At 39.6% G+C, this 25,366-nt stretch overlaps 1 protein-coding gene and 1 long non-coding RNA gene across 4 annotated transcripts; both read right to left on the bottom strand.

Annotated features, from left to right (window-relative positions):
• Positions 1 to 1,039: 1,039 nt before the first annotated feature.
• Positions 1,040 to 3,608, bottom strand: LOC133746034 (uncharacterized). Of its 3 annotated transcripts, none has more exons than XR_009863915.1 (3): positions 3,318 to 3,608; positions 1,943 to 3,183; positions 1,040 to 1,577 (listed from the first exon to the last, which is right to left on the bottom strand). It is a non-coding gene; the product is annotated as an uncharacterized LOC133746034 (long non-coding RNA). The 3 variants fall into 3 exon arrangements; XR_009863914.1 differs by having other exon boundaries at positions 1,040 to 2,114; positions 2,389 to 3,183; positions 3,318 to 3,604; XR_009863916.1 differs by having other exon boundaries at positions 2,389 to 3,183; positions 3,318 to 3,604.
• Positions 3,609 to 21,764: 18,156 nt separating this feature from the next.
• LOC133745001 (uncharacterized) lies at positions 21,765 to 22,726 on the bottom strand. Its single transcript, XM_062173009.1, has 2 exons — positions 22,000 to 22,726; positions 21,765 to 21,916 (listed from the first exon to the last, which is right to left on the bottom strand). Exons 1-2 carry the CDS (start codon positions 22,724 to 22,726, stop codon positions 21,765 to 21,767), a joined length of 879 nt encoding a protein of 292 aa, XP_062028993.1.
• Between the last annotated feature and the right edge of the window lie 2,640 nt (positions 22,727 to 25,366).

Below are 25,366 nucleotides of genomic sequence, written 5' to 3'. Positions count from 1 at the left end.
ATACGCCGTAGACGCACAAACGACACGCGAATTATTGTAGTTATTCGGATCGGAGATCATGGCTATAGGAATCCTTTAGAGGCAACAAACAAAATATGAAAACGACAACCTGATTACAAATTTTTTTATGACATTTTTGTAATTGTAGTTCGAACTCCGAGGCTGGAGAGGGAGTTGGTGAAAATGGACGGTAGAGGAGCATTGTTTTAAACTTTTAATTCTATTAAAACATAGGCCAATTTGGCTGATTGGACGTGTGTGTGTTTGTGATCCGTAAATCTTTCGGCATGGTTTTGCCATACCTCAGCTCAGCGTCCAATCATTTGGGCCAAGAATTCCAACCCAATAGTACTAAACCAGAACCAATGATGGAGGTCCAGAAGAATCAAGACTTGGCCTCAAAGAACAAGAACCTTTCATGTAAATATCCTAAATATACATGGTAAATGCTATGATTCACACTAATAAACTTTAATTTCTTTGCTTGTTTCTCAGATGCATTTTCGCTCATCTCATATATTTCGTGAAGAGAATCATATTGCTGACGCATTGGCTAACTAAGGTACGTCGAATAATGGTTTTGTGTGGTGGAATATAGCTCCCCCTTTCATTAATGAGGACCGTTTGGGTCTTCCGAAATTTAATTTTCAATAGTTGGTATTTTTTTTTAGGGAGTTCTTGGCTTTATATGTCCCCTCCCTTCAGTCCCTCGTACTCCTTTTCTCTTCTTTAATAAATTCTGGGATGCTAGGGATCTTCCCCTCATCCCGTTTCATCAAAAAAAAAAAAAAAAGTTCTTTGGCAATACAAGCTTATTAAAGCTGAGTTAACCAACAGGAGACGGCATAATACACTTTGGACATACCAGCAGAATATCAAGGCCCATAAACCGACATATGCACTAGATCGATACAATATCTCATACCGAGATATCCATCTTCCACTAGGTCGATACACGAACTCAAGTTGTTGCCTAGAGACATCCCAACCTACGACATTGCCAATTAGTAAGGATATCTCTTCCAAATCGAAAACAAGGTAATCCAATTAATGTCTATTTAAGGAGGCTAATTACCTCCAATAATGTGCATTAACTACTTTTACCTATTGTTATTTTGTCAAATTAAATACAAGGAAACTAACTTCGGCATCAGAGTGACAATGGCCAACCCGCTCGATCTTCTTCCCGACCTTGTATATTTCTCTTGATAGGTAGCAAGGTGATTTAGCATCAGAGTCCATTGGCTCACCCGTGCTTCTCCGGCATCTCGAATATAGACAAAAACTCTACTATGAACAAACCTAGTCATTGGTTCTTATCCGAAATCTCATTGGGACTTAACCTACTAAATCATACCATAATCCTCAATTACCCTTACAAATTTGACATATTTTCCAAAGAATTTAAATTAAGGTGGTTGGCTACAAATTGCAACTTGAAGAAGAACGCTTTACAGATGAAAGAAATTGATGATTGAAACGCGTTCGGGTCCAGGCCTTCATACCATCCACATATCAAATGAGTGCTTCAGTAATACATGGAGTCAGTGAATACAGACCATTTATTAGATATGTGGCTGCAAACAAAACAAGATGAGATGAAATGGGTAACTTAATATCACGCTTAATTGTTTCTCTGTCTGCATTCTACATTCTACATTCTACAAGGTTCCACTTTTGGCCTAACATGACAATATCTAGGAGACTTGTGGCCTACTATCATATAACAATCTCAAGCACAGGAATTTAAGAGGTTGGAGTCGTCAAAACATTATTCCATCACAAGTTTTACACAGATTTTTTTTAAAGGTCCACATCATCGTGACTCTTGGACCACAACCAAGTGATTTTCCTCAACAAAAGTTTGTGGTATATTGAGTCATTTCAGAATATAAAATCGTAGCGCATGGAGTTCCTAATTCATTTTTAAATGTTTCCTCACCACAATGACGTATATAGACCACTTGTCCAGTCCATGAACATTAGGTCGATATAGGACCAAATTGGGTCGGTGGTTCTGAGACCCATCCTAGAATACGGGTTTCCATACTTCTCCCAAATCTGGGGATATGATCCTTAGAAGTTGGAGACCTCCAGTCTCGAGATCGGCCCTCCTAGTTACAAGGGAGAGAGTTCAGAGTTGGACACTTTCAAGCAACCCGTTAAATAAGTCATTAAATTTAACAACTTATGTTTCTAGACATATGGGTCACTAAATTCGTTTACCAACTGACCTCACATAACTTTATTTACGTACACACTCTATAAATATGTATTGACATATCATTTGATAAGCATATATTAAAATGTGATTTGATTTAAACAAATTTGAGGAATATAGTGTTTAATAATCAACCTCAGCACACCAAACAATCAAAGCAGACATACCCAGTTGGCAACTCGGCATGTTGTTCTTGTTTGTGCACTTGGCCTAGTCATCTTCCTTGAAGTTTCCTACACATTTTTATCACCAAAAGACAAATACATATTTTACTCATTCTGTTCAAGTCTGTCCGACTCATCCAATCTTAGTTTACTTCCTCCACAAATAACCTTATTTTTTTGACTTCTGGGTAAAGGAATAAGCCCAGAATCCTCATGCTCCAGCCAACCCCAAATATTAAAAATTCAAGCATGGCAAACCCAACACGTTGGGTAATTTGAATCCCAATTTGCAGGCTTTGCTTAGCTGGTAGATTCATTCTTTCCTAAGCAAACACAGAAACTAAGAATTTGCCAAATTCACAACTGGAAGCAGCACATGTTAATGGGTTGGCAAAACAATGTTTTATACAATTTAAATCCCCAAATAATTTCCTCCGAAGAGAAATTACAATACAAACCAGACCACAAATGACCCACTAAGCAACACCCAAAAAAAAAGGCCTCGTAGTTAGAGATATGAGATTGAGAACATACCAAACACCAAAAACGACCCAATCACATCAGAAAAAGGAAGGCAAAAAGAAAAGCAGTTTCTCTCTGAATTCTAATTTTGCGGATTTCACAAACTAATCACCGGCTCCTCGAAATAAATTTGGGGATCTCCTTTCATCTGTGCGCTGTGACCAACGTCTCAATGAACCTCAACCCGTCGAATCTGGGCTCGAACTTCTCCTTATCCGACGACGCCGACGCCGACGCCGTATGCGAATTGCGCCCGCCCTTCGCAGAGGCAAGTCCCTAATCAAACCAAAATCACACAATTCAATTCCAGATTAAAAAAAAAAAACCGATTTTTAAATATGGAGGCCACAGATACCAGATCCGACTACAAATTGATACATTCGGAGTGAAATTAAAAAACTGAAGTTTACCGGCGCGGCGGAGGGAGAGGAGGAGGAGGAGGAGGAGGTCAGAGCCATGGTGGAGGCGGCGACCATGGAGGCGACGAGAGTACCGGAAGCCTTCATTGTGAGAGCGGCGAGGAGGAGGAGGAACAGAAGAATAAGAAGAAGAGAAGAGACAGCTCGGAGTTCCGGAATTCAGGCGGACGAAACCCGACGGAGCGTCGCCGGATCTCGACCCGAAAAACTCTTCTCTTTTTTCCTTTCCTGATTTTGCTGAGAGAGAAGAAAGAGGCGCTACCTGGCGCTCTGGTGGGGTGGAGGGTTTTTATATATACTAGGCGGGGGGGTATCGTACTTAACCGGATTTAAATTTTTGTTTAGTTCCGCGGCCAAGATTCTCTGCCTCGCTGGCGCGTTCGGAGTGGCTCAGGGCCGTCCGATTTGGAAGGGTAAGTGGATCCGTGATTCTGCGGAGGCGGGGCCCGGAGGGCGTGATTGGAGTGTGGGGTTAGGTGCACGGTTAGGTTGGTGTGGGAGAAAGTAGGTTAGAGGGGATTTTAGGTTTTTAAAAGGAGAGAGGGTTTATTATTTTCTGCGGTGGAACAAAGGAAGATGCTTTGATTGGGCCGGAAGATACCGAGCGCCGGGCCCCACTTGGCTTGGAAATGCGGGTACTTTGGTTTTTTTTTTTCTTCTCTTTGTTTAAAATCGACGCCGTTTTGGGCTGTCAGTCTGCTCTTCTCGACGCCGTTCATTTGGACTTTTGATGCTTGTTGTTTTCTTTTGTCATACCTTTTTTTTCCCTCAGATTACTTTTCATAAGTTCGAAGGTAAAGAGATTATTATAGAATAACGAGTTTTTTGTTATCGATTCAAACATCAAAATTTTGGTGTGACGATATTTCTTAACACAATTACATATTAAAACTTTCTTTCTCGTCATAAAATAATATTTTAAAAAGAGAAAAATTCAACTACCGTCTCCAAACTATTTTGCGAAGGCCAATTTGATACACAAACTCTCAAAAGTATCAATGTGATACCCAAAGACCTAAATTGGTATCAACGTGATACTTCCGTCCAAAATTTCTGACGGCGCCGTCTGTTTGCTGACGTGGCAAGCATGCGGGTCCCAAAAAAAGTGAAATAACCAATTTACCCTTTTTTCTTTTTTAGAAAAATTCATCTACCGTCCCCAAACTATTTTGCCAAGGCCAATTTGATACCCGAACTCTCAAAAGTATCAATGTGATACCCAAAGACCTAAATTGGTATCAACGTGATACTTCCGTCCAAAATTTTTGACGGCGCCGTCTGTTTGCTGACGTGTCAAGCATGTGGGTCCCAAAAAAAATGAAATGACCAATTTACCCTCTTTTTTTTTTTTGTTAATTCATTTTTTTCCTTTTCTTTTCATTTCTTTTTCTTCCTTCTTATTCTTCTTCTTCTTAGGGTTTCGTGGCGCCAAGCAGCTTGGGGCTGAAGCTCCCAATCGAATCCGATACCGGTCGAATAACCTGCTGGTGCTGAGATGATCAACGACCTGTCGGCGTAAATTGGGGTCGCCGGGTTGTTGAGCGAGACGAGGCGTTCAGCCGGAAGGTACCGTGAGAGAGTGGCCGTCGAGGCGAAGTACGTAGGCATACGGTCTCCGAACAGAAGGCGGTCCAGTTCTAGGGATGCTATTTTAGCTATTATTCTTCTTCTCTCTCTTCCTCTCTCTCTCCTCTCCTTCTCCTCCGCCCAAACCATCACTAACACTGCCGAGATCCTCTCCAATTCCTGCTACAAATCCATCTCCCTCGCACTCCTGTGGATTAACCACCTCCTCCCATCGCTTTCCTTGTCCGATCACTCAAGGAAATCGGACATGAAGAGATTCTCTTTCTCCTTCTTCTCCTTCCGAACAGATTCTCGGAGCCGAGCACAACTTCTCGGAGCCAACCACTAGCCCACGGTCGAGCTGGCCGGACATGAAGAGACCGGGGATCCCCGCTTCGAAATTTCCTGAAATCGGACCCAAATCTCGCCGGAGATTATTATTCTGCGGTGGGCTGCCATGGAATTGAGGCGAAAGAGGCTCGTCCCTGTGATCGAGGTTGGCTCCGGCCTCCGCCAGAACTCGGACTCAAGGCTCGGATCCCAGACCGGCGATGAACAGAAGAGCCGTGCGGCTGCGAAGTCAACTGCGTCAACGTCGAGGTCGCCGCCGGCGGGGAAGGCTTTGAAGTTGTCTAATGCAGCTCCTCGACTCACCGGAGATCGGAGGATCAAAATTTTAGCGGCACTCCTCGACTCACCAAATATGATTCAAATTAGAGAGGAGGCGCTATTCGAGGAGGTGGAATCGGAATCGGATTTTGAAGAGGGGAGAGAGAGAGACTGATAGAGATCGAGGAGAGAGAGTTGTGCTGGGGAGAGAGGAGAGTGGCATCAAGTGTAATTTATTAATTAGATTAAGGCTAAAATTGTCATTTTGCTTCATTTTGGGTTAGTGAGAATAAAAATTTGTTGTTGGAGTAAGTGAGACATTTTTTGTTGATTTTGGTGCTTTAGGTCAAGAACTCATAGATTATATATATGATATTGAATTATGACCTTATCGGTCACAAATGTGTCCTTAATACTTGAAGCTCAATATATAATTCTATTGTAAGTAGTTTTTTGGGTGTCAAAATCACTACCAATAATTATTGAGAAACTTCAATTATTATCAAAGGAGATATTCGAATATATGTGGTCAAATATTCTGTACATGGATCACTCACTCTCTTTTGCCATTATAATGCTTTGGTCAAATTGGAATCTCCATCGTCAATTGAGCACTATAAAAGTCTTGGCAATAGTATCTTCGAAAGAGAAATAAAGCACTAAATGTGATTTTCAAGACAGCCCAAAAATGCTTAGTGGGATCTGAAAATATGCAATTGGGCAAATGGGTCGGTCAGTTGCAAATTGAAGATAAGTATAAGCATGCATCATCAAATTAAAAGTTCATCTGTCAGTTCTGTTTATGGAAAAGGAAAGCAGTACTTGTAACCAAAAAAAAAAGGATAGCAGTACTCCTGTTTGGATTAGGTATAGACGTATAGTTGTTTCCAAAATCGATAACGGAAAGCCCTTGCGTACTCCATATCCAGAGCACCCTTTGGTTTTCCACAAATAATTGATCTCTCTGTTAGTCTGTTACTCAAGTTACTCGATTCAGTGGTTCTCTGCTAGTTACTCGATTGTCATTGCAAATCACTGAGGGCACGTTTACTTACTTGAAGGGCACGTTTACTTACTTGGAATGAAATTGAATGATTACGGAGTAAAAATACCTCTGTGTTTACTAACACATAAAGGAATCGGAATGATTCCAGGTAAAAGAATTCCTGTGTTTACTAACACATGAAGGAATGAGAATTGGTGTAGGTCCCACCTATTTATCAGGAATCGATTCCTGAATACTCAGGAATTCGATTACGAAGGGGGGAGATGGGTTTAGGAATCATTCCTCCGGAATCAGAATCGGTATCTTTCTTCTACCATTCCACTTATCTCCGATTCATGATTATTTTCCACTGTAAATATAGGGAATTTGGTTTTCTCTTTCCTCACTTTCCCTATAAAATAGGGATAGTTATATGGAATCTGTTCGAGCAAAAGAGACTTATTTTTCCCTAAAGTAGAGAAAAATCAAAATATAGAGAATCTGTTGGAGTTGCTCTAACTAGATCGATAAAAAGAAGTACACTAACCGGAGGGAACACATCAAAAAGGAAACTAACTTGGTACATATAAAATAAATATTTCTTCAAAGGAAACAAAATCTTCAAAAGACAAACTAGTAGATGTGCTATTCTACAAGCAACATCATTTACTTCTCTATAAATGATGGTAGACCATGGAATCAGGGCCGGTCCTGAGATTGTAGAGGCCTGAGGCGAATATATACATTTTTTTTTCCTTATCAAATTATTTTTTATTTAATTTAGTAATTATATAATGATAACAGCGAAAAGAAACATATAGTATTTATGTTATATAAGTACTTCAAAGACATATGACTCGAGAACATGGACATTTTCGTGGTGGAATTCTTTTTATCAGAGGCATGAAAGTCTCTCTAAACCCTAGCCGCCGCTGGCTAGGATTTCCAAGGCGATTGTTATCGCAAATCAACCATTCTAACGGCGCCATCTCTTCTTTTGCTGATGGAAGGATAATGCACCGCACAGTCGATGTCAATCTTTGGTCTCCAAGAACAAGGGAGGGTAAGGATATGAAAGTTGAGAGCTTTTTCTCTCCAAGCTTTAGCGGCACCTCATTAGGGTGCCAAAAACTTGTTGTGAAATTTTAATTAAAACTCGCAAGCGCACGAATCGTCGTTAGTATAGTGTGCAAGTACGAGGTCGTTCCAACTGAGGATTGATAATCAATTTAAATCCTAACCTAATTAATCCAAACACAAAAACACATAAGCAATCAAACTAAAGAAGATATGGTTTTGGATTTTTGAATAAAGAAATAATATGAAAATTAAAGAAAGAAACAAACAAACAAATAATGATAAAACCTAGGGTTTCAGAATCAATCGCTAACAATCCTATTTATGTTTCAATGCAATTAACAGATTCTTTTGTTTCTCTAGATGATAATTCCCGTATCTAAGTCCTTCTCAGGTACTCTAGACCATAGTTTTCCTTAAGTGTATGATGCTCTCCCTCTCGGGTAAAGATCTTATATCCTAACTATGCAGTTTATCCTTCTCAGGTATAAATTTAACATGCAAGACTCATTACGCTTTAGAAAACAAGGGAATCAAGCAAACCATTAGTCTTTCTCAAGTAATAATGTAATTTACCACACTTAATCACAAGAAGCTAATCAAATTATATTGCATCTCTGCTTCAAATTTGTCTTCCAATTACTATATGCAAAGCCCTAAGGTGATCAATCAAATAACTTAAACATAAAGCATCAATTCAAATAGTGATTAAGCATTCATCATAAAGAAACTATAAATCCATCAATAAAATATCAAAGTACATAAACAATCATGATAGGGCATCATCCTAACCCTAGAAAAGGTTTAACAAAATATAACTACGTAAAACATAGGAAAAACATAAAAAGAATGGAAGGGGAAAAGATGGGGAAAGATGGATGAGTCGTCTCTACTCCGTAGGCGTCTACATTGTGCTCCCGAGACTCTCCTCTCATGTAAATTCGTGCTCCCTTATATAGGGAAGATTTCTGCTCATCTTTGGCTTCATGTTTCCTTGTAAAACTTGGATTTAGATTCCTTTCTTCATTTGGAATGGGAAAACCTTGAAATATCTCTTGTAGAAGTAGAAATAAGTTCATCATTGAATCCTCATCTGAATTAACTTCCTTGAAACATTAGGATTGATGATCTTGTGCCACGGAACTTGAGTTCTCCACGAATGGTTGTAAATTCCCGAGCAGATTTCCTGTCCGACCTATCTTCACTCAAATAATCATAACTTTCTCCAGAAGTATCGAAATCGAGATCCGTAAAATTCTACAGAAAATAGACATCCGTAGCTTTCCATGCATATAAGGATCATTGTCTGATTCGATGTGGGTAACTCCCAGTAATTCGGAGAAGTTGGATGTTCTGCAGAGACAGATTCTGGAACCTGGGCGTCTTTCAATCCTAGTTAGCTCATTTTAGCTTCTTTTCTTCTCTTTATGAGACAAACCTACAAAAACACTGTAACAACATAAATGACTCGAAATAAGGAGGACTAAGCATAAATACTAAGATTAAGAGGCAAAGAAATATAGGAAAATATGAGCACATCAAATACCCCCACACTTAGACTTTGCTTGTCCTCGAGCAAAACAACAAAAACTAAGAACACACAAACACAAAACAAAAACACACTAAAACACAACACACTAAGCCTTTCAACATTAGTCTTAGAAATCTCAAACTTTCATGGCATCAAGATTAGCACAACAACCAAGAATCAATCCAACATTTATTCGAGAGTTAACAAAAACATATAACTTAACATATAAACATGTAGGACATTGGGGCAACATTGGTGATATTAATCTCAGCATGCTTCAAACAAGTTATGACTCAAATCCTCACCGGTTTGCTCTCTTTCTTCTCTCAGATTCATTGGCTATTGCATAAGCATATATTCACTCAAGTTATATGTGAGAGAGATAATATATAAGACAAACAAATAGCTCACATATAATAGAAAGAAAAAGCTTTTTCTGAAAATATTTTTTTTCAAGTATGATCTCATGAAGGATACCAACTACTTGCACAAATGGACCCAAACCATAAGTTCAACTCTTATAACTCATCTCCACATATCAAAGGTTGCTCTTTTCAAGGATCAAAGAGGTCTTATAATTAAGGTTGTAATGGGGCCAAGGTTTAGGGTTTATAGAAACAAAGGGATAGGAAAATCACAAAGTATTCTAAAAACCTAGTAGAGCTCCTGTTAATGTAGAGAGACAATCTTGAAATTCACCAAGTCAAAAACGTCATAGACTCCTTCAAAGTCTTTATAAAGGGCCAAATGTCATCATTGTTCTGCTTCATTCTAAACATCCTTTGAACACTTGTGAATTGGACAAAGACCAAATTTTTCTTGAATAGATCTTCACTTCAAAGCAAACTCCAAATCCACAATGGGGGGACTAAAATCCATAAACACTTATCATATTTTTTCTTTTTTGCTGTCACATATAATTTTTTTCAATTTTTTTTTTCTTCTTCTGTCTTTTGACGGCACATAGATACATATATATTTTTTTCTATGGACAAGTCTTACCCCCGCACTTAAACTTCCTTCTCTTCTCCATCTTCATTCTTGACGCCAAAAACCTCTTGTATGTCTCAAAAATTAGCTCTACTATGTCTTTAGAACATGGGTAAGGATAAAACTATACTAAGGTTTAGGGTTTAAGGATTATGAGGGTGATGAAATAAAAAGCTTAATGTAGGCTCAAGGGGGTTTATCTATGGGGGTGCACATCTTGTGCACACAAATAGGGACACATGGCTATTTGGCAATGGTGGTAATTTCCTAGGGTGCCTTTATCCTTTCCAAGGTCCAAGCATATATTGATAAAAGTTTCAACAAGTATAAGAGTGAATTCTAGCATTCTATAGTCCATTAAACTTAATCTATGGCAAGTAATCAATCAAGATGAAAGAATAATGAGATCAACAAAATCATCGCCAAGAAAATAAGATGACATATATTTTTTTTTCATTTAACACTCAACAAAGAAAAGGCAAATAGGCTCAAATATCTCACATAGGTTATATATGAATCAAAAACTTATCCTAACATACTCTTTTCTGTACCATGTAAGCAACCACATCCACTACACATACATATGACAATCATACATCTTTATTAACCAAAGAATAAAGTCAAACATCATCTCAATTTTATGATCCTCTTAAGCCATGATTTCTGAAATAAATACTCATCATAGTTGTTGAAAGGCATCTTAAAACTCAAGAAAACAAAAACAAAAAATAATGACTCACAAATAACAAAGAAAGCACAATTTTTTAATTTTTCTTTTTTAATTTTTTTTATAAACCCACAAAACTAACAACCTAATAGAAACAAAAATCAAAATCCCTTCCCCCTGGCTTAAATCTAACATTGTCCTCAATGTTGAAAGAATTAAAGCATGCAATGCGTATAAAAGCATGGATAGGACATAAGTGAAAAATAAAAACAAGAAAGTAATTAAAGAGAAGAGTTTAGAGCTCCCTGAGATTTATTGAAGAATAGCACAAAGCCGATGTTGAAGTTGAAAAAGATCACAGAAGTCATCAGGAAAATTTCCGCGCAGATTGAGCATTGTTGTGAAATTTTAATTAAAACTCGCAAGCGCACGAATCGTCATTAGTATAGTGTGCAAATACGAGGTCGTTCCAACTGAGGATTGATAATCAATTTAAACCCTAACTCAATTAATCCAAACACAAAATCACATAAACAATCAAGCAAAAGAAGATATTGTTTTTAGATTTTCAAATAAAGAAATAATGTGAAAATTAAAGAAAGAAAGAAACAAACAAATAATGATAAAACTTAGGGTTTCAGAATCGACCACTAACAATCCTATTTATGTTTCAATGCAATTAATAGATTCTTTTGCTTCTCTATATGATAATTCCCGTATCTAAGTCATTCTCAGATACTCTAGACCATAGTTTTCCTTAAGTGTATGATGCTCTCCCTCTCGGGTAAAGATCTTATATCCTAACTATGCAGTTTATCCTTCTCAGGTATAAATTTAACATGCAGAATTCATTACGCTTTAGAAAACAAGCGAATCAAGCAAACCATTAGTCTTTCTCAAGTAATAATGTAATTTACCACACTTAATCACAAGAAGCTAATCAAATTATATCGCATCTCTGCTTCAAATTTGTCTTCCAATTACTATATGCAAAGCCCTATGGTGATCAATCAAAGAACTTAAACATAAAGCATCAATTCAAATAGTGATTAAGCATTCATCATAAAGAAACTATAAATCCATCAATAAAACATCAAAGTACATAAACAATCATGATAGGGCACCATCCTAACCCTAGAAAAGGTTTAACAAAAGATCGATAACTAAATAAAACATAGGAAAGAACATAAAAAGAATGGGAGGGAAAAGAAAGGAAAATGGATGAGTCGTCTCTGCTCCTTAGGCGTCTACATTGTGCTCCCGAGACTCTCTTCTCATGTAAATTCGTGCTCCCTTATATAGGGAAGATTTCTGCTCATCTTTGGCTTCATGTTTCCTTGTAAAACTTGGATTTAGATTCCTTTCTTCATTTGGAATGGGAAAAGCTTGAAATATCTCTTGTAAAGTAGGAATAAGTTCCTCATTGAATCCTCATCTGAATTAACTTCCTTGAAACATTAGGATTGACCATCTTGTGTCACGGAACTTGAGTTCTCCACGAATGTTTGTAAATTCCCGAGCAGATTTCCTGTCCGACCTATCTTCACTCAAATAATCATAACTTTCTCCAAAAGTATCGAAATCAAGATCCGTAAAATTCTACAGAAAGTAGACATCCGTAGCTTTCCATTCATATAAGGCTCATTGTCTGATTCGATCTGAGTAACTCCCAGTAATTCGGCGAAGTTGGATGTTCTGCACAGACAGATTCCCAGTCTCAGATTGCACATTGCATTTCAATCCTACTTAGCTCATTTTGGCTTCTTTTCTTCTTTCTATGGAACAAACCTACAAAAACACTAAAACATGTAAATGAATCGAAATAAGGAGGACTAAGCATAAAAACCAAGATTAAGAGGCATAGAAATATAAGATAATATGAGCACATCAGGTGGCTTCACAGGGGACCTCCGTCTCCTCCATTCACCTCTGTGTCTCAGCGATCGTGCCAAGCGGCAGATTGTTTCAGTCCTCATTGCGAGCACAATGGCTAGGGAGGAGATCTGCAATCGGAGTGCGTCTGCCTTCCTGTAGAGCTTGGCTGATTTCCGCAGAAGGAGTGAGGCTCTTGGTTGCGGTGGGACAAAGTGGTGGCTGGCTCCTGATCTGGTGGATGGAGTTGCTGGTTTTGCTGATCAGATTCCTCTTCCAGCCTTTTTCGTCAATCTGGTTCCGACCAAATTCAACGTTCAATGGCTTGGGCTGGGGAGTCCTAAGGGTGCAACTGACCCTGTGGGTGCCCTTGAAGCTTTTCAATATGGTGGTCTTCGCAGCGGCAAGTGGCGGTGCCGTCCGTGGCATGGGGCAGCTGGGTTATGATTACGCAGCGCCAATAGTGGCTGGGCCTTTTGGGCTTGCTTACTTCTGTTGGGACTGGGATGAGGTCTTTGGGCCTTATCCTGGGCCTCATGAGGAGTGAGTCAGCCCTCAAGGGGTGGGTCTCATTTAGTTTTTATTTACTGTGCCTATTTACTTGTCTTTGGTAACATAGTTTATAGGCTTTCTTGAATAAGTGAGCATGGGTACCGTCAAATGATCGGATCTAATCTATGTATCGCTGTGGTTTACCACAAACTCTTTTGTTTGGACCCAAAATGAGCATTTTGGCCTGACAAGGCGTGTCTTGGAGAAATTGAGCCAAAGTCAGTGGCTCAAGCTATATATTGTCGACAAGTTCGAAATATATTATTTAGAGGCTCAATAAAGCCTACTATGGAAGATTATTCGAGCTGCAAGAAAAGGAAATGATGGAAGCATGGAAATGAAAAGTCAACTTTAGCACATTTTCCTACTTCGGCTTCGGCTAGGAGAAACCGAGCTAAATAAGGAAGGAGGGGTGGCAGACTGACCAAATGAACTCGAAATGAGCTGAAACTCTGCAGATCCATTCTAGACAGCCCAAGAATCATTTCGTATGAAGAGTGCCAGAGCTAGTTTTGAGTGGAAGGCCTTCAAACAATCAGTCCAATTTTCTGCAGAAGCAAAACTGGAAAACTGGACCTGTAAGAGGTCCAGCAGCATTTCCGGCCCAACCACATGGAAGAAAGCTCTGAAACCTAACATTCCATTAGTGTTTAAGTGCTTAAACCTAACATTCCATTAGTGTTTTAAGTGCTTAAACCTAACATTCCATTAATGTTTAAGTGCTAAAACCTAACCCATTATGAGTTGTTTAAGGCCAAATAGTGTTGCTTGGTAGCCTATATATAGATGCTACAACAAGTATAAAAAAAACAACAACACAATTCAACAAACATCTCTAAGATGATCTAAGTTCTCTCTAGAGCAACCTCTCTAAGAGCAACAACTCTTCTTCTCTTTCTCTTACCGGTGATCACACTCCTAGTCCTAGTCTTCTCAGAAGCCGACTTTCAGTGCCACCAAACCCTCTGTCAACGTACTTCGGTCCTAGTCTCCTCGGGAGCCGACGGTAGTGCCGCGACCGAACAACAACACAATTCAACAAACATCTCTAAGATGATCTAAGTTCTCTCTAGAGCAACCTCTCTAAGAGCAACTCCTCTCCTTCTCTTTCTCTTATCGGTGATCACACTCCTAGTCCTAGTCTTCTCAGAAGCCGACTTTCAGTGCCACCAAACCCTCTGTCAATGTGCTTCGGTCCTAGTCTCCTCGGGAGCCGACGGTAGTGCCGCGACCAACAAGAGAACAACACAAATCAAAACATCTCTAAGATGATCTAAGTTCTCTCTAGAGCAACCTCTCTAAGAGCAACTCCTCTCCTTCTCTTTCTCTTATCGGTGATCACACTCCTAGTCCTAGTCTTCTCAGAAGCCGACTTTCAGTGCCACCAAACCCTCTGTCAACGTGCTTCGGTCCTAGTCTCCTCGGGAGCCGACGGTAGTGCCGCGACCACAACGGTTACAGAACCAGCCAAGCAAGGGTAACGCCCTAGCAACCCAGCCAAGCTAAAGTCACGCTTTAGCAGGTTCTCTCTACTTCCCAGTGGTTCTCGCTCTGCTCGATCTACAACATCGAGTATCGATTGTGATTTTCAAGAAGCTCAGCAAAAGTCCTCGCCACGAGGCATAAAGAATCCCACGACTAGGTTGGTGCTCTCCTCGTCTACAATCGCTTGATAGAAGTCAGGTCAAGGGACACCCCCGACGACCGCACCCGAACGGTGCTGGCACGCCCGCGCATAAAAGAGACTGTTGCATGACCAGCTGCAACAAAATTGGAGCCAAACATCTTTATCTACCCATAGATGGTAGAGGGAGGATATGTAATGGTCCTTTCTGGCCTGAGTATTAATATATCGACATGATATTCTTCAAAAAAAAATGACTCGAGAACATGTCTGTACGAAAAAAAAAAAAAAACTAATTCAAAAATATACAAAAAACTTAAAAAATATATGCAAAAATGTCATTAGTGGGATTCAAACTCATGCTGAAAAATACCCCTAAAAGGCAACCTTGCCACTACTCTAATTTATAACATTGGTGATTTAGGCGCATAGTTTATATATATTATATAATATTTATTGAAAGTCAGAGCTATGAGGCCCCCGGAAGCTGGTGGCCTGAGACGGTTGCCTCAGTGGGCAGCCCTCAGGGCCGGCTCTGCATGGAATGGATTAACGAACTGAGTTGAGGACAATCTTCCACTATAGGTTCAGCTATTGGTTTCTCTCTGATCTCACTCTTCATTGAAGCCACAAGAGATGTGCAAACACTTTCAAGTTTCAACCTCAATCATGATCCGTAGAACTTTAGTTAATTTAGAGGACATTGTTAAATAAGTATATCTATATCATATCGAAACTAATAGAAACATTTAATTTACCCTAATATCTCAATAATAGTAAAACACCATCTAACTATAGGATCAATAACACACGGTCTAATGACCACTATACATTGATAATATTGGCCAGTGGGGGGAATGTACTAATTGTGAAGCTGAAAGGTGAACATATACAATATGATCACGCATACCGATTGAATGTTATCAAATCTCCTCCAACTTGTAAGTTGTGAGTTAACTAAGATCGTAAGTTTTCAATGAGCAAAATAGATTGTCTTAGGAGTTGGACAAATTTTGGCAAACAATTTCCTTAACTTGCACGGTAAGTTACTAGAGTAATCCTCCTTTAGGCAGGAAAAAGGAAGCAATACCCGTGACCCATTAGGAATTTATAGATCGAAATTGCCTGAACCAGACGCTTCCCTCAATTAACTAGGAATGCATGAGAAAATTAAAACCCTTTATAAGGGCCAAGGCACTCCTTGATTCTCCACACATAAGTACTAATCTCTCATAAATTCTCAGGCCTTTTTTGATTCCTTGAATTCCAGGATTTCAAAATTGTGAAGACAATGTCTGTTTTCAGTGGATTTTGTGATGGGGTATATGCCGACTTCTTTAGCGATGAATATGGTTTGGCCCTGCCTCTGCCTCTGCCTCCGATAGTTAGGAATGAAAGTTCCAATGAAAGCACCAAATCGATGGAGGCTCAAAACTCTGCCACAAGCAATGAAGTTTTGACAAAGAATAAGAATGCAGGCAACGATTCATCTTCATCAAAAACATTGGCTGCGGAACCTCAACATGCACTGCGTTTCTCCCCTGCCTTGGATGGAATTTTCTGCTTTGAAACGCTAGTTTTCCAATAAATTTGTTTCGTTAGTAGTTGGTAGAGATTGTTAGACTTTTTTGTTTGGTTGGGTAATGAGCATCGTAAATGAATTAATTGAAGTTTTTGTCTTTGTTTTCTGTTAGATATGATCAAAATCTGTCACATGACATAACAGTTTCTGCTATAGGTATTTTATTTTTATTTTTTCTGTTTAGGGTTGGTTTATGATCTTTATCCAAATTCTAATCGATCCTTCTATTCGATTTCTAAGTAGTCCTTCGATTTGTAAAAGAAAAGTCTGCTGAAGTGACTTCACATTCAGTAAAATTGAGAGAAGAGACTTCTGACTTGTCTTTGGTCATATACAGAACAAACTTAAAGAACAGAAAGGTATATCTGATTTTGTATAAACAAACATTGAATTGATCACACTACTCATCTAAGAAATAGCTGCGTTAGTACAGTTGAAGCCTTCAGGGTTGAACACTATACCAGCTTCAGCAATACTATACATATAAAATCTGGACCTTCATTCCTTGAATTTGCGTCATTCCAACCTCCAAATTAATATGGAGCTGGTCGTTCATGTTTATCCATGAACAAGTTTGACTCAAGTTGTTGGGCTCTGGGTATTCAAACGGATATGTAAACAGCTTTCCTTGTCTCTTCCAAAGACAAATTCAATGTCATTAGAAACCAACTCCAATACCAATAGACATGCAACAATCATATATTTATATTCAACCATGAGTCCCAAGGTTGATATTGTTCAAATTAAACAACTCAATATCATATGATTTATGTTATTTTATTCACAGTTGTTAAGATTTTTACAAGCTCCATCTAACCTCAAGGACTAGTTAGTTGTCATCATATGGGGGAACTGGTGGTGATGATTTATGTTATTTTATTCACAGTTGTTAAGATTTTTACAAGCTCCATCTAACCTCAAGAACTAGTTCGTTGTCATCATGTGAGGGAACTGGTGGTGATGTTTTCTTTCAGAGCCGTCAGATAAGGGATATACTAATATGCATACGGTCGGATAAATTTAACGGATTAGTAATTCTCTAATCCAAATTTTGATTCGACTTTACTCAAATAGGCAATTTGCATAATATTACGGATAATTCCTTTATTTAACAGTCACTAAACAATCATCGTTAGTTCTAAATTAAGAACATTACGTACGGAACATATACGATTTTATAAAAAATTAAACGGAATCATGATTGAATTACGTTTTTTCACTCATAAGACTACTCACGTATGAAAATTTGATCCATTTATAGGGTTCATCCTAATCGGCTTGAGACCCCAAATCGATCATTGAAAGTGTTTAATATAAACGGTTTTTTAAAGATTACACGAATTTATATTTAAATCACGTGTTTTCACTCGTAAAGACCACTCACGTATGAAAATTTCATCCATTAATAGGGTATTCAATTCATCTTAATCGGATTGAGACCGGAAATCGATCATCTTCCCAAGTCAAAATAGGCACGAAGTCAAAACAAGCATAATAGGAAAGACTCCATTAATATCCCAAGTGGAGGACCAAAGACCAACGTGGAAAAGGTCCAAGAATGGAATGAACACACAAACTTGGTCTCTTACTTGTCTGGAAAGGTCCAATCCAGCTGGAATTTAGTCGTCTATACGCGGCAAGTCCAGAGCATCCTGGCTATTTCTTCTCATCCCAATCCAACTCCAACAAGGAGAAAGGTGTTCCCTCTCGAAGTTTCCTTCCCCACCACTATATATTCAACCCTTTCTTCCTTTAATCGCTCACAAATCAAATCAAAACATCTAAACCCAAATACCAACTACCTCTCGATCTCTCTGTTTTCTCTCTCTGAGTTCTTGAAATCCAAGAATTGGGTTTTCGTTTTTTGGTGCAGTAAACGTTTCAAGCAATCAATCAATCATGAATTCCATGTTCAGTTCTTTCGATGCTTTGTGCGCCGAGTTCTTGGGCCAAACTGTCAAGGCCTCCTTCCCTGTTTCCCAGCAGCAGAAGAGTACTACTAGCGTGTTGAGTAACTTGAATAAGAAGCAAGAGTCTTTGCCAGAAGCCGGCCAGGTTAAGAAGCAGGAGCAGCAGAAGACGGCACCACCACCACCGCGGCGGTTTGCGGTCGAGTTGGATGGACTCCACTGTTTTGAAACCCTCGTCTAGCTGCCTGGGGTTTTGATCCTAGATATTCAGATATTGGTTTAAAAGAGAGAGAGAGAAAAATATATATTCAGATTGCTTTTGAAGCAAAAGCAATATTATTGTTGTTCATGTACAAAGTTACCCCACAATTAATAGGAAATTCTATGATTCTTTTACCAGAAACTTGTGCTGATTTTTTTTTTTTTTTTTTTAATTTTCTGAATTTTGATGACGTCTACTACGGAAAATTCAGCTGCCAATGATCTATATAGCTTAAAAGAAAAGAAAGAGATGCTTTCTAAGCACCAATTCATGAGTCTTATACTAAATCTGGAACTGTATCAGGGACAAAGTTTTCCTGCACTTTTTTGTTGTTATTATATTTTCATTATTGGAGGACTCCCAGATATCTTGCCATCTTGGTTTAATTGGTTATACAATTCACACCAACAACTGGGTTTGGGTTCTGATGCGTGTACGGCTAGGACTTGCAGCCTAATAAGCATTTTTGACCTAAGAGGACACACAGAACGAGCTCTCCATGCTTTGCTAGCTAGAAATCCTAGACCAAACAAAGTAAAGTTGAAGTAGGTAATCAATTAGCCCTCCCAATTTGGCTAGAGAGAACCCCATCAAGCCATAGTGATTGTCAACTTCACCAACGAATTCCATTACATTGTTAGTCACCATCAAAACGCAATCGACCAATGCCGTCGAGGAGAAGCAGCTCAAATCCACTTCTTCACTCTCCAGTCTAGTTGTCTCGATCAGCCTCAACTTCATAGCCAACAAAGTTTTATGAAAACTGATTTGAGGGTTTAAGTTAGGGAAAATTTTAAGAACAGTACATGAAGTATTGCCCGTTCTGAAGTTTGGTGTATTTGGTTTCAAAGAATTGACTTCGGTACATGACTTTACAATCCCGACCCAAAATCAGTGTATGTCGTTACGACCTCCGTTATCTAGGGTGCTTTCCGTGAAACTTTGAGGGGCAAATCAGTCAGACCATGACTTCCCTCCAATGCACTGCTCTGACCCTGCCAGCTCATGAAACTTGGCGCCAAAATCTGTGCTTCTCTCCAAAACTATAACCACCAGTTGGTGACTTCCCTCCCAAAAATCAGGATTTGCTACAGTTTTCAGTACCTGAACTTGTATATACAATAATAATTGACAGTGAAAATGGTAAAAAAAATTGGTAAGAGAAACCAAGCAACCAATATTGGGGAAACAAACCAACCCAAAGGGATCAATATGGCAATCAACCGGCCAGTTCAATCCAACATCTTTCAAAGCTTGGCAGTGGTGTCTTGATTGGCCTAGGAATCACTGGAGCAAATCTCATTTTCAGGAAAAGTTCCAATGTGACATTCTGCTGAATAACCATAGTAAGTCTTTTAACAAAAGCATACTTGAGGCAAGAAAAAAGCCAATCTTACCATGTCTGGAAGACATTAGAGTTGCATGTATGGTGAGACTAGCAACCAGGAGGAACTCTGCAGCAAAATGGAGGCGCAAGGTTGGGCCAAGGATAGAGAAACTCTTGAAAAAGAATGCATCATGGGCCACTAATTATAGGCCTTTGGAGTCTAGCAACTTTAGGTTTGAGTTGCAAGGGAGAGGTGTTGGTTGTGAGTCTGGAGTGATTGCACAACATTCTGTGCAATTGGACACAAAGTCATGCACCTGTAGAAGGTGGAATCTTTGTGGATTGTCATGTGGTCATGCAATCTCAGCCATATACTCCAAAGGGTGGTCTCCAGATGACTATGTATCTGAATGGTATACACAAGCAAAATATATGCAAGCTTATGAGGTTATGATCAATCCAATAGCTGGTGTTGCTGAATGGGAGCGTATTGAGAGAAAAATTGCACCTCCACTGTACAGGAGGCAACCAGGACGGCCCAAGACAAAGAGGACCAAAGAACCAGGTACTAGTTCACTTATTTAATGTAGTAACTTTGTTTACATATCCACTTTACTAACTTACCAATGATTATTCAAACTGCAGGTGAAGCACCACCACCTCCTGGCATTGAAAAGTTGCCAAAGAGCTATTACTCTCAAGTAAATTGTGGTATCTGTCACCAGAAAGGGCACAATAGAAGAACATGTCAGCAAAGGAACTAGGCATGGCTTCTCAAACTATGCAGTTCTCATTCCATGTACTTCAGTTGACAAAGTACATAATCATTGTGATGGTTTTGCAGGTTCCCAATGTCAATGAAGGTGTTGAGGAAGCACCCATGCCTGACATTAACCCACCTCAACCACAGCCTCCAAATGAACAACACCCTCCTACTGAAGAACAACCTCCAAATGAAGCAACACAGCCCACTCAAGAATCAAACGTTCATGCTGCAGATAATGTGAAATCTCATGCCTCTACAGAGCTCTTAAGCTTTAACAATGGCAGTCATAATGGGCATGACAATGTCAATGTCAATGTCAATGTCAACCTCAATGTCCATGTCTCTATGAATGAAGAAGGAGGACCAGATAATGACAGTTCTATGCCATCGCAACAGAGCAATGTGGTGCAGCCAAATTCACAGAATCACAGGTAACTTGCTTTATAGTTGCAGCCAAATTCAATGCAACAGATTCACTTGGTTAATTAGTTAAATGTAGTTAAGTGATCATAGTGATGAGTGATGTTTGTGTAAGGTTTATACCTTTTTGCACTCTTATAGGACTCCTCTGCTGCCCATACATCTTCTAAAAAAAGATACAAGAGAACTGCAGGGAGGATTAAGCCAAGAAAATCCCCAAGGCTTGCTGCACTTGCTGACAAAGGCAGTCAGAATGTTCCAGCAAACAAGAAGCAAGTCCAAAGAAGATTGTGGAAGCCATGAAGGGCAGATCATATTGAAAAGATGATCCTAGGAAACAAACTGGTATTTTTTGGGCATGTAGTGTCTGTTATGGTGGCATCTGTGGTATCTTTTTGTGTGCTTTAAATTCAGCAAATGCCATGCTTTCTAGAAGCTTTTGTGTAACAGAGCACTTATTTGGCTTTTGAACAATGTCAAATTTGCTGCATATCTTCCATTGCCTTCTCATATTGGATCATAGTTGTTGCCCTTGCAATTGCCCAAAATCTCTGCTTCAGCTCCAATCCAATATTACCATCCCCTTTAAAATTGTTGTGCATATGCCTTACACAAAATCGATGCTCTGCATCAGGAAACAGATCTTTCACAGCTTGTTCAAGTCCTTTTTTCTTGTTTGACATAAAAGCATAGTGGCTTCAGTGATGAATCTGTAAGTCTTCTTTAAGGAATGTCAAGAACCAGGTCCAACTATCTCTACATTCTTGCTCAACAATGGCCCATGCAATGGGGTACATGCCATTGTTGCCATCTATTCCTACAGCTGACAACAACTGACCCTTGTGAAAACCTTTGAGATGACATCCATCCAGTCCAATAATTGGTCTGCATCCTGCCATCCATCCTTCCCTTAGAGCAGCTATGCATATATACATTCTCTTGAATCTTGCCACATCTCCTTCAGGTTCTGTTTGAATCCAAACACTGCTGTCAGGGTTTCTTTTTTCAGTTCATGAGCATAAGACTCAAGAAGGTTGTACTGGGACTCAAGGGTCCCCTGTGCCAACCTTGCTGCCCTTGCCTTAGCTTTATATGCAAGTTGATGGCCAATCTCCATCCCCAAATCCCTGATTACTGCACTTTGAATCCCCTCCCTAGTCCATTTACCATCAGCAAGGAACACATCCTTGTACTCTTCAGATAAGAATGGAGCATGGCAATGATATACTTTTTTGCCAATTGAACTGCAAGTATGGTTGGGCCTATATGTCCTTATCTGGAGAGTGGGATTATGCATATCAGGACTGCTAGCATACATCCAAAATGGACAATCTGGAGAAGTTTTGCATCTGACCAAGACTTGGTGTTTGGTATTCCTAGGAAACCTGAGCTCCTTCTTAGTTAGCACTGCATGCTTAAACATTGTTGAATTGGGGAACACCATTCCTAGACAGAACCTTGGAGTCTTCATATCAGCCTTCTCATTAAACTCCACCCAGTCATTGAACCTCCGTTTACCTTTGACCCTAAAATGACCAACATTATTCCCCTCACTGTCAGACTCATGTGCACTAGTGAAACCATCTGAATCATCCCCTTCAGGACCTGCATCACTTATGTTTCCCTCAAAACCCATTTCCTCACACTCTGGTACCCCCATTGTATCACCATCAACATGAGAATAAAACATGTCTCCATCATCTTACTCATCCAACTCATAATCACTGTCAACAATACCATCAAAGTCTGAATCTGATGAGTCAGAACTGTAATCACTGAAATCTGCTTCAGGTATAGGCCTTGAATACTCTCCCCCACTTCTGGTATTATATGGCCTCTGCTTCCTTGCCCTTCCCGGTTTCTTCTTTGGTTGTTCCACAACTTTCTGCTTTCCTTTCCCCTTATCAGTTGCCTTCTTAGAAGTTGGAGCAGACCTTGCTGGCCCATCAGTAATTGGCTCCCTAATTTGAATTCCAGCTCTTGACCTCGTCCTTGGGCCATTTTGTGTTACAGAAGGCCCATTGCCCATATCCTTTGTCTGTGTAGGCCCACTGCTTGTACCAAATATATGCTCCATCAATTCCTCATTGTTGAAGATACTATCCACATCCAAATCCACCATTGCTTCTACTGCAGGCCTGGACTCTTCCTGCAATGGTGGTTCATCTACATCATCATCCACTTCTTTTGGATTCATCATATCTTCAGCCATTTCCTCCACAACTTCTGGCAATGCATCATTATCAGATAAAGGGAGGTCCTCAATGACATGCCCAAAATAGCTTACGTGGTCAACATCATTAGCATACCCCTCCAACTCCGACTCCTGGAACTCTCTCTTGGGTTGCAAACATACTATGTATACATGCAGGGTCCTGCCATTGGCTGGAATAAACTGTACCATATCCATGGCATCAGCATCATTTGTGACTGGCAAGTAACCAGTGCCTTCCTCCGACCCTGGGATCCTAAACCAATACCCAATTGGTCCTCCTTCATAACCCAAATCAGAGGCCCAGTAATTGAACCCAGTAAGAGACAACTTATCTGGGTCAACACCATCCACATAAACCACTGGTTCAGTTGACCTGTACACCCTATTCAAGCCACCATTACTGTGAAACCTACCCCCATGATGTATGGCAACTGTAAACATATCTGCTCCTGCAAACATTTATACAAAAATTGAATGTCAGCATAGCTTCGAAGCCCCAATTACAGATCCTTTCAAACATACAAAACCGACCTCATTTACTTTCTATGTCAATTATCAGTTACATTCATTGCTTCTGATTTCATCTTCACCTACTCGTTTCCAGTTTATAAATAGCATTTCAAGACCAACGCACTTATTAACCCCTTAACCTCCATACCAACCAAACAGTACACCATAAACCCCAACCAATTGGATGTTCGGAAACCCTAATCACATTAAAATTCATATCCCCAAAAAAACCCTAATAGTATCAAATTGGGGTTTATTTGAAAAAGCAGAAAGCGACAATACAAAAACAATTGATTATACACAGTACCCAAACCCTAGACAACCCGAAATTGACTCCCATTAACAAAAATACCATAAATACAGACAAACCCCTAAAAGGAAAACATATCGAAAAAGGCAAGCACGTTTTCCATACCTCCAAATATGGGTGGATCTCCATCCAGCCTAAAATACCTCCAAAAGTTCGTCATGCTTCCAAAACCCTAAGATTCCCAAATATAATCTTCTGCAATAGATCTCCTCTCCTATTTTCTTCTGAAAATATTCGCTTATCTCTCTGTTTGTACAGGTTTTACTGAGGGAAGACAGAGTTGAGCTTTCAAGAAGAAGAAAGGCCTTTGACTCGAACTGAACCCATGTGGACTTGGATACAGTATATCAGAATAGTTTGAAATTAGGGAGGTTACAATTTTACCCTTATATTATCTGAGAATGGCATGTATCGCAACGGAGGCCGTAACGACATACACCGATTTTGGGTCGGGATTGTAAAGTCATGTACTGAAGTCAATTCTTTGAAACCAAATACACCAAACTTCGGAACGGGCAATACTTCATGTACTGTTCTTAAAATTTTCCCGATCCAGTATACTCGGGTGTCGGCAGAAATTTCAAACGTTGCTTGTCCCAAATGAGTTGGGGGCAAAATGTTTGGTATTGTTCACAGCTACCAGTAGCCAAAAAGCCATGTCCATAGGCTTTATGATCTTAAAATTTTCCCGATCCAGTATACTCGGGTGTCGGCAGAAATTTCAAACGTTGCTTGTCCCAAATGAGTTGGGGGTAAAATGTTTGGTATTGTTCACAGCTACCAGTAGCCAAAAAGCCATGTCCACAGGCTTTATGATGCTGAAAATAGGTTCCATTTTGCTTCGTTTCTAGTCCAAGGACCACTCAGCCAACTGTTAAGGTTAGGCTGTCCAGAAGAACGGGGGCCAAGAGAATTATATATTGATTGCTTGCTTGCTTCAGTTTATTGGATTAATTGCGATGCTTTCCCAACTCAAACATAGATCCGTCAAAAAGGGTAACGGAATTGATAGCCGACTTTCTTTAAGTCAGAGGCTCCAGATTTGAATGCTGGTGTGATTTTCTTTTTTCTGTGCCGAGTGCTCAGCCACGTGAACATAAAATTGAAGTAATCTTTTGAGGACTCAAATTGCCATGCACAATGCAACTTTGCGTGGTTCTTGCCCCAAGCAGCTAGTGTTTGAAGCGATTGTGTTAATAACCGCTCTTTGTTTCGAGGAATGTCACATATGGTATGTATATCAATTGCTTGTGAAGATCAATGAA

Source organism: Rosa rugosa, chromosome 4 (assembly GCF_958449725.1).
Source record: "Rosa rugosa chromosome 4, drRosRugo1.1, whole genome shotgun sequence".
Classification (NCBI taxonomy): domain Eukaryota; kingdom Viridiplantae; phylum Streptophyta; class Magnoliopsida; order Rosales; family Rosaceae; genus Rosa; species Rosa rugosa.
The sequence above is the reverse complement of the archived record's forward strand: the minus strand, read 5'-3'. Positions and strand labels throughout refer to the sequence as shown.